Source organism: Hyperolius riggenbachi, chromosome 6 (assembly GCF_040937935.1).
Source record: "Hyperolius riggenbachi isolate aHypRig1 chromosome 6, aHypRig1.pri, whole genome shotgun sequence".
NCBI classification, from domain to species: Eukaryota; Metazoa; Chordata; class Amphibia; order Anura; family Hyperoliidae; genus Hyperolius; species Hyperolius riggenbachi.
The window spans coordinates 381,662,863-381,683,427 of NC_090651.1; the positions used below are offsets into that span (position 1 = coordinate 381,662,863).

The 20,565-nt window shown below is 43.4% G+C and overlaps 1 protein-coding gene across 1 annotated transcript in view; it reads left to right on the forward strand.

Moving 5' to 3' along the window:
- The first annotated feature begins 419 nt into the window (after positions 1-419).
- LOC137523102 (ly6/PLAUR domain-containing protein 8-like) overlaps positions 420-20,565 on the forward strand; it is a 44,107-nt gene continuing 23,961 nt past the window's right edge. The window contains exons 1-2 of the mRNA XM_068243319.1: positions 420-586; positions 11,547-11,660. Of these exons, the coding sequence (XP_068099420.1) occupies positions 442-586; positions 11,547-11,660 (259 nt within the window). The 5' untranslated portion in view covers positions 420-441. The remainder of the gene's footprint in view (positions 587-11,546; positions 11,661-20,565) is intronic.

Consider the following 20,565-nt stretch of genomic DNA (forward strand, 5'->3'; position numbering starts at 1 on the left):
AAAATGCTGGTTGCATATAATATGCTGTAAATAATGTTTCAGAGCAAAGTTGAAATGCAGGGTTATATTCCGCTTTAACGTGCATAGCGATTTCGGTGACAATAGCGTACATGGGGGCTTTGCTATTTAGTGCTAAAATTGGCACAAAATTAGACAAAATTACTGTTACTAATTACTGTTACAAATTAAATTAATCACGATTTTCCCTGAAATCTCACATTACAATTTCACATGGAAATTGCGAATTACAATGCAAAATTGAGATTTTGTGAAATTCCTGCTCCAGTGCCCATGTGCCACCAACAAAATCTGTCACACTGCTTTCATCATCACACAGAATGCCAGCTGCTAATAACCTGTTTTACATAGAAGGAACCAGGAACTCATTTGCACATCTGAGTGCTGTGTACTGTAATTAATTGTTTCGATGTTCCCTGCGTCATGTATGAGTATTTAGCATCCCAGAGAATAACACAGAGTGTAGACTATAGATCTGTGGATGTGCTGAAACCTCAGTGTGGCTCGGAGCAGAAGATGAAGCATACACTGTGCATGGCTTGTGTTCTAGCTGCTGTACTCTCTACAGGTAAGTTCCTTTACTTTATAATTCTAAAGCTGTCTTTGTTATCTCATCAATACTAATACAAGCCCAAGAAAACTGAAAACAGATTTAAATATTTTCACTGCAGACCGCACCTGTACTACTATAAAACATAAAACCACGCATTATGGTCCAAACACCCAGCAACTGGTAAGGGGCAAGGGGCTTAGATGTTTTTTAGTAAACACAGGCCCATAGCAAGAACGAATAGGTGGGAGGAGAGCGTTACACATCAGTATGCTATGATACATAAAGTTTTAGTGAGCTGTGCAATCCCTCACTTAGGAGACCCTAAAGAGCTTCAGGCCCAGGACAACTGGCTAAAGTATGGTTATGAAAGCACCTGTCAAGGGGGCATGGACTTGAGGGTGCTTCTCACACTAACAGGGCTATAAAGGGTTAACTAATAGCTGTAAGTATATAAACGTATTTTACAGTTTGAAACATCAAATAATGTAGTTATTAGCTTTGGTCAAAAATGAGTTATAATAGCCCATGGATTAATAGAAATACAATATAAAACATGTTGTTTTTAATAAATAAATATATTAATAAAGTTATTAAGGAACTATCTGCACAGAGTTTGTATGTTTCCCCAGTTTCCTCCCACGTTTTAAAAACATACAGAAGAGTTAATTGCCTGCCCCATAAGATTGGTCCTAAGGTGGCCACTAATGGTCCAATGTTCTAGCGAAAAATCGTTCGAGCGATCAGAAATTGTGATCGGAAAAAAAATCGTTCACTACACCATCAACGAACCAATCTTTGCTATCTATCGATCACGATCGTCTTTAAAATTCAAAATTTCGTTCGACGAAAATTCATTCGGAAAACTTTTTTTTTCAATCGTTCATAATCGATCATAACCATTAACGGAGATTTACTGGCAATTCGATTAGTGCCGACCTAAAATTTCGGATCGGTCGAATGATTTTTCGCTAGAAATTGGTCAGTTAGTGGCCAGCTCTAGTCTCCTAGACTATGATGGATTTATGACTATAGTGCGATTGGATTGTAAACCCTTTGAGGGATAATATCAGAAGAGATCAGGATTAAGGTGGTTACACACTATACCATTTTTAAATATCTGTTCAATTTAAGAATATCAATGAATTTCTGACTGATTGTAACTTTTTCAAAAATCTGACCAATGTACCACACATACTGTATATGTTCAATTTTTCCCCCAATTATGATAAAAATGATGGGAAACTCTGAGAAAATAGCTTGGGTGTATATATTCATAAACTGACACACCATTCAATCTTACTAAAAATTGTTCAGAAAAATCCACCATTCCCGATCAACTATCGAATAAAAATGGGAAATCTGATTGGATTTCTTGCTCGAATGAAAGAAAAAAAAGCTTTCGATTTTTCAGGAAATCCAATCTTTTTGATTGAATTGCACTAAAATCGGATCATTTTATTGTATACAATGATGTGGCCCCCTTTAGGCGTATCCACAACCTGCAGTTGTGGACGTATACTTGGGCCACAAGGGGGAGAAAGGGTTGTTTTTTATGCTTCAAAACTGAATCCTTTAGGTGGTGATTTACTTGGTGAGGATTAGAAGAAAATGATTGCTGCTGCAGCGAGCTGCTTCATAATTTGCTTGTCCAATAAAATCCAGTGACAGTTTGCAATATCAGGGAATGTGTATCAGTGCCACTGACCTTAATGTAAATCTTACATAAACCACCAGCACATTACCCGGCTGGAATTACTAGGTGTGTTTGTACTTACATTACATAACTTTGGCTGATGTTACACAAACACGTCCTGACAAGCTGCGTTCTTCTCCGCGTAGATTGACAATGCTTCCAATCTCATTGGGGATGCACTTAAAATAATCTGTAACTTATATCAAACTACTACACTCAATGCCTTTAAAGAGAATCTGTATTGTTAAAATCACAGAAAAGTAAACATACCAGTGCGTTAGGAGACATCTCCTATTACCCTCTGTCACAATTTCGCCGCTCCCCGCCGCATTAAAAGTGGTTAAAAACCGTTTTAAAAAGTTTGTTTATAAACAAACAAAATGGCCACCAAAACCGGAAGTAGGTTGATGTACAGTATATCCACACATAGAAAATACATCCATACACAAGCAGGCTGTATACAGCCTTCCTTTTGAATCTCAAGAGATCATTTGTGTGTTTCTTTCCCCCTGCATCTCTCATGCACTGAAGTTTCAGGCTGCTCTTTTCTTCCTGCAAACAGCTTTGCCCTTGTCTGTAATTCCTCACTATGTGAAAGCCCAGCCAGCTCAGAGGAGGATGTATCCAGCTTGTAAAAGATAAGAGAGAAGAGAGAAGCTGCTCTAATCTAAATAATACACAGGCAGTGTGCACAGAGGGGCCTGGAAGGGTGAGCAGAACCACAACACTGAAGAACTTGGCAGCCTTCCAGACACAGGCCTGACAAGTCTGACAAAAGAGAGATAAGTTGATTTATTACAGAGACTGTGATAGTATAAAGTGCTGCAGTAAGCCAGAACAGATTAGAATAGCTTTTGGAACTTGTAGGATGATAAAAAACAGGATGCAATTTTTGTTACGGAGTCTCTTTAAAGTGACTCTGTAACAAAAATTACAACGTTTTTTCTACCATCCTACAAGTTCCTAAACCTATTCTAATGTGATCTGGCTTACTGTAGCTCTTTCTACTATAACCATCTCTGTAATAAATCAATGTATCTTTCCCCTGTTTGGGCTGGTGCACACCGAGCGGCTTTTTGGGCGTTTTCAGATCCGCTTGCGGCTGCGGATCTGCTTGGTCAATGTATCTCAATGGGGTGGTGCACACCAGAGCGGGAGGCGTTTTGCAGAAACGAAAAATGCCTGGGTGAGGCATTTTTTGGATTGCGGATGCGTTTCTGCCTCAATGTTAAGTATAGGAAAAACGCAAACCGCTCTGAAAAACGGCACTTCAGAGAGGTTTGCCAGGCGGTTTTTGTTACAGTAGCTGTTCAGTAACAGCTTTACTGTAACAATACATGAAATCTACTACACCAAAACCGCTAGACAAAACTGCAAAACGCTAGCTGAAACGCTACAGAAAAAGAAGAAAAAGCGTTTCAAAATCTGCTAGCATTTTGCGGATCTGCTAGCGGGTTTTGGTGTGCACCAGCCCTCAGACTTGTCGGCCTGTGTCTGGAAGGCTGCCAAGTTCTTCAGTGTTGAACTGTTCCTCTATGCACACTCCAGTGTGTGTTTTATTTACATAAGCCAGCAGCTTCTCTGCTATCTTATCAGTGATAGAAGAGAGCTGGATAAAAATCCTCCTCTGGAGGCTGTAAAAGGAGCTGATCTGTCACATACTGAGGAATTAACGACATAGGCAGAGCTGTCTGCAGGAAGCCTGTAATGTTCAGTGCATGAGAGAAGCTGGGGACAGAAGGTAAACACACACAAGTGATCTCTTGAGATTCAGAAGTAAGGCTGTATACAGCCTGCTTGTGTATGGATGTATTTTCTATGTGTGGACATGCTGTACATCAACCTACTTCCTGTTTTGGTGGCCATTTTGTTTGTTTATAAACAAACTTTTTAAAACAGTTTTTGACTACTTTTAATGCGGCGGGGAGCGGTGAAATTATGACAGAGGGTAATAGGAGATGTCCCCTAACGCACTGGTATGTTTACTTTTGTGCGATTTTAACAATACAGATTCTCTTTAATGCATTACTGAGTTACATTTTCTTTTTTAAACAGAGTCCAGTAAGCTTTATATTACTGTTGCTGCTACACTTAAAGGACAACTGTAGTGAAAGTGATATGGAGGATGCCATAGTTATTTTCTTTTAAGCAATACCAGTTGCCTGGAGCCCTGCTGGTCCTCTGCCTCTTATACTTGTAGCCACAGCCCCTGAACAAGCATGCAGCAGATCGGGTGTTTCTGACAGTATTGTCAGATCTGACGAGATTAGCTGCATGCTTGTTTCTGGTGTGATTCAGATACTACTGCAGCCAAACAGACCAGAAGGGCTGCCAGGCAACTGCTATTGTTTAAAAGGAAATAAACATGGCAGCCTCCATATCCCTCTCACTACAGTTGTCCTTTAAAGTGGACCTGCACTCTTGCACAGGACAGATGGAAAACAGAGAGGAATGCACCCTGTATGCCCACTGTGACAAATCAGAACATCTCTCAGCTGAGTTAGCTCAGGAATCTCCTCTGCCACGACAGAACAGCTAATTTGTAAACACAGGATGTTAACTCTATGCCTGCTTCCAGGAAAGCAAGATGCTATGGAAAAAAAAGCTTTCTTTGCTACTACTGTTCTATTCATTATCCGAACTACACATAAAAATTAATTATATCAGAAGTTTTCTGGGGTATTTTTTTTTCTTTTCAATTCAATTTTTCTTTTCAAAAATTCAATTGATTTTCTATAATCCATTTGAAAGTTCACGCTTTACGCATCATTTTGCATAATTTTGTGCTGATTTTAGTGGTTAACAGCAAAGACCCCATATATTTTATTGTCACCAGAATTATTACACATGTTAAGGGGAATAGTGGCAACAAGTAACAAAAAATTCAAAAAGACCTTGTAGTTTTTGAGCATATCGATTTTAAAAATTCAAAGGAAAAAATGTTGTTTAAATTATCAAAATGTCATCTTACCGAGCTTAAAAAACTTTTTTCTTTTTAAATTTTAAACTCAGTTTTCCTAAAAACAGCAGGATTTTTGAAAAATGTTTTTGACTTGTTCCCACTATTCCCCTTAACCATTTAAGTCTTTTGGACGTAAAGGCTATGTCCAAAAGGCCGCATGTGTGCTCCCGAGACCAATCGAGCACGTGCGCTCCTGGGCCGTGGTTTGTTAGCCCAGGGATCAATGAATCGGGACATGGTGCCCAGTCACTGATTCCTCTCCCCCGCAGAAAAAGCGACAGCTTCTCTCGGAAACCTCGCTCTTTCTGCCTCTTACATCCCCCCTATATCCCTCTAAGCGTACATGTTACGCTTAGAGTGACGTAATGTAAATAAACTCATGGTTGCCATCTTGTGGCCAAATAGTAAAACTACATCTACATGTTAAAAAAAAATAAACACATATTTACATAAAAAAAATACTATTTACGTCCCACTCTCACAAAAATACCCAAATAAAATGTTTAATAAAAAAAAAACAGACAAAAACAAACAAAAAAAACCCCATTACAATATAAAGACAAAAAACGTAAATATTTACCTAAGGGTCTAAACTTTTTAAATATCCATGTAAAGATGAAATATTTCTATTTTTTTTTTTATTATAAGCTTGTAAATAGTGATGGATGCAAAACGGAAAAAATGCACTTTTATTTCCAAATAAAATATTGTTGCCATACATTGTGATAGGGACATAAATTAAACGGTGTAATGCCCGGGACTATTAGGCAAATACAATACGTGGGTTTTAATTATGGAGGCATGTATTATTTTAAAACTATAATGGCGCAAAAACTGAAAATAATGATTGTTTTCCGTTTTTTTTTCTTATTCTTCCTGTTAAAATGCATTTACAGTAATTTGTGGTGGAAAAAAAAAGATATAGATCAGTTAAGTGTGATAAGTAGTGATAAAGTTATAGACAAATGAATGGGAGGTGAAAATTGCTCGGAAGCATAAAGTGAAACACAACTGAGGGCTGAAGTGGTTAAAGTGACACTGAACAAAAAAAAAACATGATATAATGAATTGGTTTGGTAATATTGATAATTAGCAGAACATTAGTAGCAAAGAAGACTGTGTTGTGCTTTTTTGTGTGCTGTATTACTGCTATGAATTAATAAATACCTCATTGTATATTATACATTGGAGGGTTGAGTCTTATGTGAAAACTGGAACTTTTGGACGTCTTTTGGGAGGTTTGATGGGCCTCTTACCACACTGGACTCCCCGTGTGGGATTTACACAGTCTCGGTGGCCGGCAGGGTTCACACCATATTGCTACGGTAACACGCGTTACTACCGAGCATTACCCTTAGTAACGCGTGTTACCATAGCAATGCTCATGCTGTTTGAGTACCGTAGCATATACCATAGGGCAGCATGGTGGCTTAGTGGTTAGCACTCTTGCCTTGCAATGCTGGGTCCCTGGTACAAATCCCAGCCAGGTCAACATCTGCAAGGAGTTTGTATGTTCTATCCATGTCTGCGAGAGTTTCCTCTGGGCACTCCGGTTTCCTCCCACATTCCAAAAACATGCAGATAAATTAATTGGCTTCCCTCTAAATTGGCCCTTGACTACGATACATACACTACATGATATAGACATATGACCAGGGCCGGCGCTACCATAGAGGCAAAGGAGGCAGCTGCCCCAGGGCCCCAGAGCTTGTAGGGGCCCCCAGTGGCTACAAGAGGAAAAAAATTTTTTTGAAATCGGCCTTATAGTTTTTGAGAAAATCGATTTTAAAGTTTCAAAGGAAAAAAAATACACATTTAAAAACCTGCCGACTTTAATGGTTAATAGCAAATCCACCTTAAATGCTAGAAACCCTAAATTTGCAGGATATGTTAAGGAGATCATTAGGAATAAGAGGACAAAACTATTTTTCAAAAAGACCGTATAGTTTTTGAGAAAATCGATTTTAAAGTTTCAAAGGAAAAAAGTATACTTTTAAATGCGGTAAATGTCCCTTTTAGTAGCAAACCTAACGGTAGTGTAATTTTACATGCATCAAACGAAAGCGCAATAAATTTCCTGACGGGGTTTCCAGGGGGTCCATACGCAGCCGCAGCGCTTTGGCCAGGGATCGCTATACAGCCGCAATATGGCTGTATGAAGATCCCTGGCATTTTTTCCTATTTTCCCAATTTTTTTTTTTTATGTTTAGAGTGTGGGAATTTTTTTTTTTTTTAAATTATGTGGGGTCCCCCTCCTGAAACTTTTTAACCCCTTGTCCCCATGCAGGCTGGGGTAGCCAGAATGTGGAGCTCCGACCGATTGGGACTTCACACCCTGACTATACCAGCTGCAAAAAGGGTCCCCTAATGCCGATTTTTGTTCCGGGGTATATGTTGGGGGGCCCCCAGGTTTATTTTGCCCTGGAGTCCCATTGTTGCTTAAACCGGCCCTGCATATGACTATGGTGGGACTAGATAGTGAGCCCCTCTGAGGGACAGTTAGTGACAAGACAATATACTCTGTACAGCAATGCGTAATATGTCGGTGCTATATAAATACTTACATAAATAAATAACTCGCAGTACACTGCTGCTGGTAGTGATGGTAATATTGGCATGTGCTGTCTGCTCGCAGCAATATTACCACAGTTTAGAGCATCAACTCTATAAAAATCAGGTTTCTCTATTCCCTGTCAGCTTCCTGAAAGGATAAATTCTTGCGGATCATTTGGGAGAGGCTGCTCCAGCCTCGAATTCCTTTCAGTGACCTCTCCAGCTAATTCTACATGTGGCTCACTTTGGCAGCAGCTATTTTTACTTCTTCCTGAATATCACATATTCCATTATTATAATATGCAAATCACCATTTGCATCCCGGGAATGTCAGGCATACTGTAATCTGGAGCAGATGGATTAGAGCACACCTCTGTCCTGTCATCCTTGCAAGCTAGAGTCGTTGCTCGGTGTAGTCAGGGGGAACCAGAACCACTAGGATTTTTGTGAAGGTACCAATGGAATCTAAAAAGTCTGCTTCTGAAAATAACATTGTGTCCCTTCAAGGGCTGGCAGCCTCCCAGAACAAAACAATAATAATCACATAGAAAAAGCCACGCCCGATCCAGTCCGTTCTACTGCTCAGACATGAGGCATCTGTGCCTACACAGTAGAGAGGACCCAATTGGGCTTGTCTATTACTGCCAGGGCTTTAATGTAAACAGTTATATTGTACATTAACCACTTTACCCCCGCCCGTATGAATTTCTCCATCCCTTTTTCCATCCTTTAACCCCCAGGGACGGAGAAATCCGTACTTTCCGTGCTCCCGCCGCTGCCCGCGCTCCCGCTCGTAAACACGCCGCCGCCCGCTCGCCCGGAGATCAATGAACGGGAAAATTCATTCCCGTTTGTTGATCTAAGCACCGCAATGATCCGCTGCTCTCCGATGGGCAGCACGATCATTGTGAAAAAAAAACCCACGTTGCCAGCCTCCTTGTACTTCCTTCAAGCGTCCGGAAGGACGCTTGGAGGTCGCATTAAACAAAAAGTTTCTGGCGCCATCTTGTGGCCAAATAGTAAAACTACACCCTAAGCATTTTTTACATAGAAATAAATTAGTGTTACACAAAAAATTAACTCATTACCTCCCACACTCCCCATTTTTTTTTTTTGTAATTAAAAAAAAATTAAAAAATTTACAATTAGAAAAATTACATAAATAGTCACCTTAGGGACTGAACTTTTTAAATATTTATGTCAGGAGGGTACAACACTGTTACTTTATAAACTATGGGCTTGTAATTAGGGATGGACGCAAAACTGAAAAAATGCACCTTTATTTCCAAATAAAATATTGGCGCCAAACATTGTGATAGGGACATAATTTAAACGGTTTTATAACCGGGACAAAAGGGCAAATAAATTTCATGGGTTTTAATTACAGTAGCATGCATTATTTAAAAACTATAATGGCCGAAAACTGAAAAATAATTAATTTGTTCCCACATTTTTCCTATTTTCCCATTAAAACACATTTAGAATAAAATAATTCTTGGCATAATGTTCCATCTAAAGAAAGCCTAATTGGTGGCAGAAATAACAAGATATAGTTCATTTCATTGCGATAAGTAATAATAAAGTTATAGACGAATGAATGGAAGGAGTGCTGAAAGGTGAAAATTGCTCTGGTGCTCAGGGGGTAAAACCCCTCAGTGGTGAAGTGGTTACACCCACACATTGTATTTGTCTATCGCTCCTGTTTATTTGAACAGTTCATTTGTTTTGAAAATGTATTATATGTAACAATTGAGTAATGTATACAATCTGCTACTGTTTGCTCCCAGAATGTGTATTTTACACTTGTTTACTAATTTACTCTGCTACTGAATTCCCTGGGAGGAAGAACGGGTTTTTCTGTCATTAATTTACAACTCTGTAGTGACATTATCACATCAGAGATAAATAAACCATGTTATTTAAGATTTTGTAGGGAGGAGAGTGCAGAGACTTATTTTCACATCATAGGGACAAGTGGTTAAAGGGATACTTAAGCCTTGTAAAAAAAAGTTATACTCACTTTGTGCTTCTACCTACCCCCTGCAGCCATCCCATGCCCTCGCAGTCACTCACAGTTCCTCCAGGCCCCTGCCGCCCGCTAGTTTCATTTCACCAAAAGCCCAACAGGCCTGGCCATTAGCATCCTGTGCTTGTGCAGGATGCTATTGCGGATGGGAACGCGTAGAAGAAGACATGTGGCCAGGCCAATTGAAACTAGCTGGCGATGGGGGACAGGAGAATCTGCGAGTGACTGCGAGGGCCTCCTTTTTGACGAGGCTTAAGTAACCCTTTAACCATTTATGCCGCCTGGACATGATTGTCACATCCAGGTAGCTGCTGCTGTGCCGCGGCACACTCCTTTGTGTGATCAGGCTGTGCACCCGTGCACTCCTGTGCCGCCCCCATTAGCCCAGAGATCAATGAATGGGAACATAGTTCCCATTCATTGATCTATGATCCCGGTAGAAAGAGCGATGGCTTCTTTTCAGAAGCCGCCGTCTTTCTGAAAAAAATAGGTTTCCCGTCCTACTTATAATTCCTGGAAGCTTCCAGGACTAAAAAAAAATGTTCACAGTGGCCAAATAGTAATACTACATCTACATACATTTTCTATACAATAAACACACATTATTACATTTAAAATTAACTGTTTACCCCCCACACCAAAAATTACCCAAATAAAAATTTGAAAGAAAAAAGAATTACAATTAAGAAAAAAAAAACATAAATAGTTACATAAGGGTCTAAACTTTTTATTATGCATGTGAAGAGGGTATATTACGAGATTTTTTAAATTATAAGCTTGTAAATAGTGATGGATGCTAAACTGAAAAAAATGCACCTTTATTTCGAAATAACATATTGGTGCCATACATTGTGATAGGGACATAATTTAAATGGTGTAATAACCAGGACAAATGGGCACATAAAATACATAGGTTTTAACTATAGTAGCATGTATTATTTTAAAGCTATAATGGCTGAAAACTGAGAAATAATGATTTTTTTTTCACTTTTTTCTTAATATGCGTGTAAAAATGCATTTAGAAAAAAATAATTCTTAGCAAAATGTAACACCCAAAGAAAGCCTAATTGGTGGTGGAAAAAAACAAGATATAGATCAATTCTTTGTGATAATTAGTGATAAAGTTATTGGCGAATGAATGGGAGGTGAAAATTGCTCTAATGCATAAGGGGAAAAATACCCAGGGGCTGAAATGGTTATGGTGTGTGATTCAGACACTACTGCAGCCAAAGAAAAAAGGCAACTGGTATTGTTTAGCAGGCAATAAATATGGCGGCCTCCATATTTCTCTCACTTCAGTTGTCCTTTAAAAGATTTCTGAGGTGAAAAATAAATGTAGCTTTACTTACCTGGAGCTTCTTCCAGCCCCTAGAAGTAATTTGTGTCCCTCGCCGCAGCTCCAGTCTCCTCCTGGGTCCTTCTGGCAGCCTCTGAAGGATAGCTGACCCCTGATACGGGGCATGTGCTGGTATGTGCCCACCCCATACACCCATGTCATCAGGAGCATACTGTGCCTGGACGCATTCTTGTGCGGGGCAGGTGCATGCCCCGGGCATACACAGGACACGCCGACCCATAGGCTCGTCAAGTCTCCTGGTTACACCAGGGTCCCTATTCTAGTGTTTTAATAGTAGGATGTGCATAGCATTGAATAGATAGTATGCCACACATGTGACTGGCTGTTATATGTATTTATGTCACCAAAATAATAAGTAATATTGTATTACATTTGTATTTTCAGGTTATTCTCTAAACTGTGTTGAGTGTGAAAACTGGGATGGATTACATTGTTCAAAGCCCCCGATTTCTTGTCCTCAGAACTCTGTTTGTTTGTCGTTGGCACTACGGAATGAGGGTAGGTTCTTCCAAACTCTGCTGTAATGTGTTAGCCACACAGGCTGCCAGCAAATACTTCACAAAGCCACACAGGCTGCCAACAAATACTTCACAAAGCCACACAGGCTGCAAACAAATACTTCACAAAGCCACACAGGCTGCCAACAAATACTTCACAAAGCCACACAGGCTGCCAACAAATACTTCACAAAGCCACACAGGCTGCCAGCAAATACTTCACAAAGCCACATAGGCTGCCAGCAAATACTTCACAAAGCCACACAGGCTGGCAACAAATACTTCACAAAGCCGCGCAGGTTGCCAGCAAATACTTCACAAAGCCACACAGGCTGCAAACAAATACTTCACAAAGCCACACAGGCTGCCAACAAATACTTCACAAAGCCACACAGGCTGCCAGCAAATACTTCACAAAGCCACACAGGCTGCCAGCAAATACTTCACAAAGCCACACAGGCTGCAAACAAATACTTCACAAAGCCACACAGGCTGCCAACAAATACTTCACAAAGCCACACAGGCTGCCAGCAAATACTTCACAAAGCCACACAGGCTGCAAACAAATACTTCACAAAGCCACACAGGCTGCCAACAAATACTTCACAAAGCCACACAGGCTGCCAGCAAATACTTCACAAAGCCACACAGGCTGCCAACAAATACTTCACAAAGCCACACAGGCTGCCAGCAAATACTTCACAAAGCCACATAGGCTGCCAGCAAATACTTCACAAAGCCACACAGGCTGGCAACAAATACTTCACAAAGCCGCGCAGGTTGCCAGCAAATACTTCACAAAACCACACAGGCTGCCAGCAAATACTTCACAAAGCCACACAGGGTGCCAACAAATACTTCACAAAGCCACACAGGCTACCAAAAAATACTTCACAAAGCCACACAGGATGCCAGCAAATACTTCACAAAGCCACGCAGGCTGCCAGCAAATACTTCACAAAGCCACCCAGGCTGCCAGCAAATACTTCACAAAGCCACACAGGCTGCCAACAAATACTTCACAAAGCCACACAGGCTGCCAGCGAATACTTCACAAAGCCACACAGGCTGCCAACAAATACTTTACAAAGCCATACAGGCTGCCAGCAAATACTTCACAAAGCCACCCAGGCTGCCAACAAATACTTCACAAAGCCACACAGGCTGCCAACAAATACTTCACAAAGCCACACAGGCTGCCAACAAATACTTCACAAAGCCACACAGGCTGCCAACAAATACTTCACAAAGCCACACAGGCTGCCAGCGAATACTTCACAAAGCCACACAGGCTGCCAACAAATACTTCACAAAGCCACACAGGCTGCCAACAAATACTTCACAAAGCCACACAGGCTGCCAACAAATACTTCACAAAGCCACACAGGCTGCCAACAAATACTTCACAAAGCCACACAGGCTGCCAGCGAATACTTCACAAAGCCACACAGGCTGGCAACAAATACTTCACAAGGCCACACAGGCTGCCAACTAAATACTTCACAAAGCCACACAGACTGCCAACAAATACTTCACAAAGCCACACAGGCTGCCAACAAATACTTCACAAAACCACACGGGCTGCCAGCAAATACTTCACAAAGCCACACAGGCTGCCAACAAAAACTTCACAAAGCCATACAGGCTGCCAGCAAATACTTCACAAAGCCACACAGGCTGCCAGCAAATACTTCACAAAGCCACACAGGCTGCCAGCAAATACTTTACAAAGCCACACAGGCTGCCAGCAAATACTTCACAAAGCCACACAGGCTGCCAGCAAATACTTCACAAAGCCACACAGGCTGCCAGCAAATACTTTACAAAGCCACACAGGCTGCCAGCAAATACTTCACAAAGCCACAGAGGCTGCCAGCAAATACTTCACAAAGCCACACAGGGTGCCAGCAAATACTTCACAAAACCACACCGGCTGCCAGCAAATACTTCACAAAGTTAGATAAACTGGGCTTATTTAGTCTAGAGAAAAGACGCCTTAGAGGAGATCTAATTAACATGTATAAATACATCAGAGGGCAATATAATAGCTTGGCGGATGAGCTTTTTGTCCCTAGGCCTTCTCAAAGGACTAGAGGACATGATCTGCGCATGGAGGAAAAATGTTTTAGCCATTTATTTAGGAAAGCGTTCTTTACAGTAAGAGTGATTAAGATGTGGAGTGCATTGCCACAGGAAGTCGTTATGGCAAACTCTATACCTGCATTTAAAGGGGGCTTAGATGCTTTCCTTGCGTTAAAAGACATCGATGGCTACAATTACTAGGTAATGCCTAATGATGCTGATCCAGGGATTTTATCTGATTGCCATCTGGAGTCGGGAAGGAATTTTCCCCTTTTGGGGCTAATTGGACCATGCCTTGTGGGGGGTTTTTTTGCCTTCCTATGGATCAACAGGGATATATGAGGGAGGATGCTGGAGTTGTACTTTGTACTGGTTGAACTTGATGGACGTATGTCTTTTTTCAACCAAAATAACTATGTAACTATGTAACTATGTAAAAGCCACACAGGCTGCCAACAAATACTTCACAAAGCCACGCAGGCTGCCAGCAAATACTTCACAAAGCCACACAGGCTGCCAACAAATACTTCACAAAGCCACACAGGCTGCCAGCAAATACTTCACAAACCCACACAGGCTGCCAACAAATACTTCACAAAGCCACACAGGCTGCCAGCGAATACTTCACAAACCCACACAGGCTGCCAACAAATACTTCACAAAGCCACACAGGCTGCCAGCGAATACTTCACAAAGCCACACAGGCTGCCAGCAAATAATTCACAAGGCCACACAGGCTGCCAACAAATACTTCACAAAGCCACCCAGGCTGCCAGCAAATACTTCACAAAGCCACACAGGCTGCCAACAAATACTTCACAAAACCACACAGGCTGCCAGCAAATACTTCACAAAGCACACAGGCTGCCAGCAAATACTTTACAAAGCCACACAGGCTGCCAACAAATACTTCACAAAGCCACACAGGCTGCCAACAAATACTTCACAAAGCCACACAGGCTGCCAACAAATACTTCACAAAGCCACACAGGCTGCCAGCAAATACTTCACAAACCCACACAGGCTGCCAACAAATACTTCACAAAGCCACACAGGCTGCCAGCGAATACTTCACAAACCCACACAGGCTGCCAACAAATACTTCACAAAGCCACACAGGCTGCCAGCAAATACTTCACAAAGCCACACAGGCTGCCAGCAAATACTTCACAAGGCCACACAGGCTGCCAACAAATACTTCACAAAGCCACACAGGCTGCCAGCAAATACTTCACAAACCCACACAGGCTGCCAGCAAATACTTTACAAAGCCACACAGGCTGCCAGCAAATACTTCACAAGGCCACACAGGCTGCCAACAAATACTTCACAAAGCTACACAGGCTGCCAACAAATACTTTACAAAGCCACACAGGCTGCCAGCAAATACTTTACAAAGCCACACAGGCTGCCAACAAATACTTCACAAGACCACACAGGCTGCCAACAAATACTTCACAAAGCCACACAGGCTGCCAACAAATACTTCACAAAGCCACACAGGCTGCCAGCAAATACTTTACAAAGCCACACAGGCTGCCAGCAAATACTTCACAAGGCCACACAGGCTGCCAACAAATACTTCACAAAGCCACACAGGCTGCCAGTAAATACTTCACAAAGCCACACAGGCTGCCAGTAAATACTTCACAAAGCCACACAGGCTGCCAACAAATACTTCACAAAGCCACACAGGGTGCCAACAAATACTTCACAAAGCCACACAGGCTGCCAGCAAATACTTCACAAGGCCACACAGGCTGCCAACAAATACTTCACAAAGCCACACACGCTGCCAGTAAATACTTCACAAAGCCACACAGGCTGCCAGTAAATACTTCACAAAGCCACACAGGCTGCCAACAAATACTTCACAAAGCCACACAGGGTGCCAACAAATACTTCACAAAGCCACACAGGCTGCCAGAAAGTACTTCACAAACCCACACAGGCTGCCAGCAAATACTTCACAAATATAGAATAGGACTAGTACATGATTTGCATCTGATTTGCATTCAAGGCATGTATTTAGCCCTGTGGGGCTCTGCAGGCCTCTGTTGGTCTACAATTCAATTGCAGCCTATGAGCGCTGTCATTTGTTTGATGTCTATACATGCGGTAGGGTCACGGCCCAATGGGTACTGGCATCTCCTGGGGCAATTTAGAAAGACATGGGACACAGGAGGAGGAGCGCCAGCAAACAGGTGAGCCAAAACTACACTTGGTTGCTACCCGTAGGTTCGGGGGTACACATTACACATGGGGAGACCTGGAGGGTGGCAGGTGGACGTGGCTGCAGAGATTCTAACATAAAATTGACTGGAAATTGGCGTGCAGATGTGTGGCAGCAATAGATCATTCTCTGATCAGATTCAGTCACAGAGGGATCTGTCTGATGACCAAATCTGTTGTCTCATCTGGGAATGTATGGGTGCCTCAAGGCTACATTCACAGTGACACGTTGTGGGCGTAGACAGTTCAAAAAGAATTGCAACGGAGAGGAAAATTCACATTGGGGATAGTGCATTATACGTGCAATGTTACACATTCAGTGAAGCATACGGTACATGCAATGTATGCTTCACCGCAACTGTTAACACGAGTTATATAGGGTACTGCACTGCATGCACCACTTTATGCTGACAAATTCAACTGCACTGCACTGCACTGATGTGAACATACCATTACAATATAATTGCATCACATTAGCAATGCGATTATACCGATCAACGCAATACATCAGAATATGACACCAGGAAAATAGCCTGAAGGATCCACAGTTTATCTTTGATGATGCCGACTGTAAGTGAGAGCTCCTTACAAAGAACGGCTTTTATTAGGCTTTTTACTCTTGGACTAACATCTTGTATGTATGTGTATGGTGGCTGGATGGTGTAATAGTTAAGGCCCCGTTCACACTTGCGGTTTTGCAAAAACCGCACCGGATGTCCGGACCGCACCGGAGCCGGATCGGACCTGAACCGTACGGTTCCTGTCCGGATCCGGTCCGGATCCGGTCCGGTTGCATACGGTTTCCGTGCGGTATGAACACGGTTGCGGTCCGGATCCGGATTCTTAAAGAGATAACAACCTGTATAAATACCTGGGGTTCTGGGAGGTCAGCAGAAGCTCTGGGGTCATTGTTGGAGACAGCTGGACGTGTGGAGACCATCCTTGGATACAGAGACAGCAGTTGGGACCATGGATCCAGTCATTTTTTACGCTTATTACCTGGGAATTCTCTCCTTCCTGTTGTTTACCTACTACTATGTGGGGAGAAGGCGTGCTCCTCGCAGGAGATGGTGGGTGCACCCTCTACTAGCCAGGAGGCAGAGGAAGGGAGAGTTCCAGGCCCTCTACCGGGACCTCAGACGACACCCACAGAAGTTCTACAGCTACACTCGGATGTTTATTCCCCTGTAAGTATATAGGCCTAAATACACCAACCCCCACCATTCCTAAACACCACACCCTCACCCCCACAACACCTCATCCCTGTATACCTAGCTAAACACACCACCCTGACCCCCACACCCCTGTATACCTAGCTATACACTACACCCCCACCCTCCACAACACTCCCAAACCTCTGTAAACACACCTCCCCCATCCTCCACCCAACACCTTGTCCCACAACATACTTTACAGCTTCTTCCTTTACATCTCCTGACAGGTTTGATACCCTTTTGGAGATGGTGAAGGATGACCTTAGGAAGAAGGATACCACGTTCAGGAGAGCAGTCACACCACAAGAACAACTACTCATCACACTGAGGTATGTAAAAACAAATTTTTTTATTGCAAAAACAACCACTTTCCAACATGGAAACATTCTTCCAACATGGAAGACAAAAAAATAACATATCTATGGTATAGCCCGGTCAGTTTTAAGGAACACCAACCACCAACTTTGTGCTGGAAGAGTTGTAGGGCATAGCTGCCCAAGTGTCTTTCGGGGACACCAGGCCCTAAAATTGAAGTGCTTCAAAAACCTAACCACTGGCACATGACCCTCTGAGCCATGGATGAAGGACACAGGGCAGTGAAAAGGCTAGGCCTCTCACCGACCAGTCGAGGTGTCCTTCATCCATGGCTCCAAGGGTCTTGTGCAAGTGGTTAGGAACAAGAACAAAGTGAGGAGCAAGAGGAACCGATGGCAGAGGTGCATGACTACAGGTGCAGTGCAACAGGCACAAGGTTGTGACCCAGGTAGTGTCTTTCGGGGACACCAGGCCCTAAAGTTGAAGTGCTTCAAAAACCTAACCACTGGCACATGACCCTCTGAGCCATGGATGAAGGACACAGGTCAGTGAAAAGGCTATCGACCAGTCAAGGTGTCCTTCATCCATGGCTCCAAGGGTCTTGTGCAAGTGGTTAGGAACAAGAACAAAGTGAGGAGCAAGAGGAACCGATGGCAGAGGTGCATGACTACAGGTGCAGTGCAACAGGCACAAGGTTGTGACCCAGGTAGTGTCTTTCGGGGACACCAGGCCCTAAAGTTGAAGTGCTTCAAAAACCTAACCACTGGCACATGACCCTCTGAGCCATGGATGAAGGACACAGGTCAGTGAAAAGGCTATCGACCAGTCAAGGTGTCCTTCATCCATGGCTCCAAGGGTCTTGTGCAAGTGGTTAGGAACAAGAACAAAGTGAGGAGCAAGAGGAACCGATGGCAGAGGTGCATGACTACAGGTGCAGTGCAACAGGCACAAGGTTGTGACCCAGGTAGTGTCTTTCGGGGACACCAGGCCCTAAAATTGAAGTGCTTCAAAAACCTAACCACTGGCACATGACCCTCTGAGCCATGGATGAAGGACACAGGGCAGTGAAAAGGCTAGGCCTCTCACCGACCAGTCAAGGTGTCCTTCATCCATGGCTCCAAGGGTCTTGTGCAAGTGGTTAGGAACAAGAACAAAGTGAGGAGCAAGAGGAACCGATGGCAGAGGTGCATGACTACAGGTGCAGTGCAACAGGCACAAGGTTGTGACCCAGGTAGTGTCTTTCGGGGACACCAGGCCCTAAAGTTGAAGTGCTTCAAAAACCTAACCACTGGCACATGACCCTCTGAGCCATGGATGAAGGACACAGGTCAGTGAAAAGGCTATCGACCAGTCAAGGTGTCCTTCATCCATGGCTCCAAGGGTCTTGTGCAAGTGGTTAGGAACAAGAACAAAGTGAGGAGCAAGAGGAACCGATGGCAGAGGTGCATGACTACAGGTGCAGTGCAACAGGCACAAGGTTGTGACCCAGGTAGTGTCTTTCGGGGACACCAGGCCCTAAAATTGAAGTGCTTCAAAAACCTAACCACTGGCACATGACCCTCTGAGCCATGGATGAAGGACACAGGGCAGTGAAAAGGCTAGGCCTCTCACCGACCAGTCAAGGTGTCCTTCATCCATGGCTCCAAGGGTCTTGTGCAAGTGGTTAGGAACAAGAACAAAGTGAGGAGCAAGAGGAACCGATGGCAGAGGTGCATGACTACAGGTGCAGTGCAACAGGCACAAGGTTGTGACCCAGGTAGTGTCTTTCGGGGACACCAGGCCCTAAATTATTAGTGCTTCTAAAACCTAACGACTGGCACAGGACCCTCTGAGCCATGGATGAAGGACACAGGTCAGTGAAAAGGCTAGGCCTCTCACCGACCAGTGAAGGTGTCCTTCACCCATGGCTCCAAGGGTCTTGTGCAAGTGATTAGGATCAACAAAGTAAGGAACAAGAGGAATCAAAGGCACAGGTGCAGGACTACAGGTGCAGTGCAACAGGCACAAGGTTGTGACCCAGGTAGTGTCTTTCGGGGACACCAGGCCCTAAATTATTAGTGCTTCTAAAACCTAACGAATGGCACAGGACCCTCTGAGCCATGGATGAAGGACACAGGTCAGTGAAAAGGCTAGGCCTCTCACCGACCAGTGAAGGTGTCCTTCACCCATGGCTCCAAGGGTCTTGTGCAAGTGATTAGGATCAACAAAGTAAGGAACAAGAGGAATCAAAGGCACAGGTGCAGGACTACAGGTGCAGTGCAACAGGCACAAGGTTGTGACCCAGGTAGTGTCTTTCGGGGACACCAGGCCCTAAAGTTCAAGTCCAGCAAAACCAAAAGTTAAAGAGCCCTGTGATGGTATCCTTCCTCCGAGGATCGGAGGTATTCAGAGGAGCATGTCCAGGAACAATTTGACTTTTTTTTTCAAATTGTATCGGCACCACTACTAGAAAAGGTGGGAGTTGCTGCCTGGAAATCTGGACTCTCTTGGGTGCTGGTCGTGGATGAGCTGGACCCTGACAGCGGTGGCCCATATTGACTGCCTCTGTAGCCGGTGTACATCTGTGATGATTGCCAGGTGGGCACCGCTGTTGGTTGTGGGGGTCTAAAAATTGGTGGTTGCAATAATGGCGTGTCCATGTGCTGTTTAATCACCTCCAGCAAATTGGAATGGCACGCCATCAGGTTTTGTGAAGGCACCTTTTCAAGATATGGTATTAGAGACATCACAGTGTGAAAACACGGGTGTGCCTGCAATTTCAGTAGTTCCTTGCTTTGTTGATGCATTTGCTGCATCATGTTCTGCAGCTGGCCCACCGACTGATGATGCTGCGCACGCAGTTGGTCGATTTCTCCTCTGTGCATCTCATGCATCATTTTAAGCTCGTCCCTGTAGTGCCCATGTACAGCGTCGAGCTCACATTGCAGTGTAGTGATGTGGGACTTGTACTGCTCCATGATATGGCCCCTGTCCTCATCTTGCAACTGCCGGGTTATGAGAGTTTGGTGGCTCTGAAGAATCCCGAGAAGTCCGGAGACAGCCCCGGACATCTCGGACTCTGTC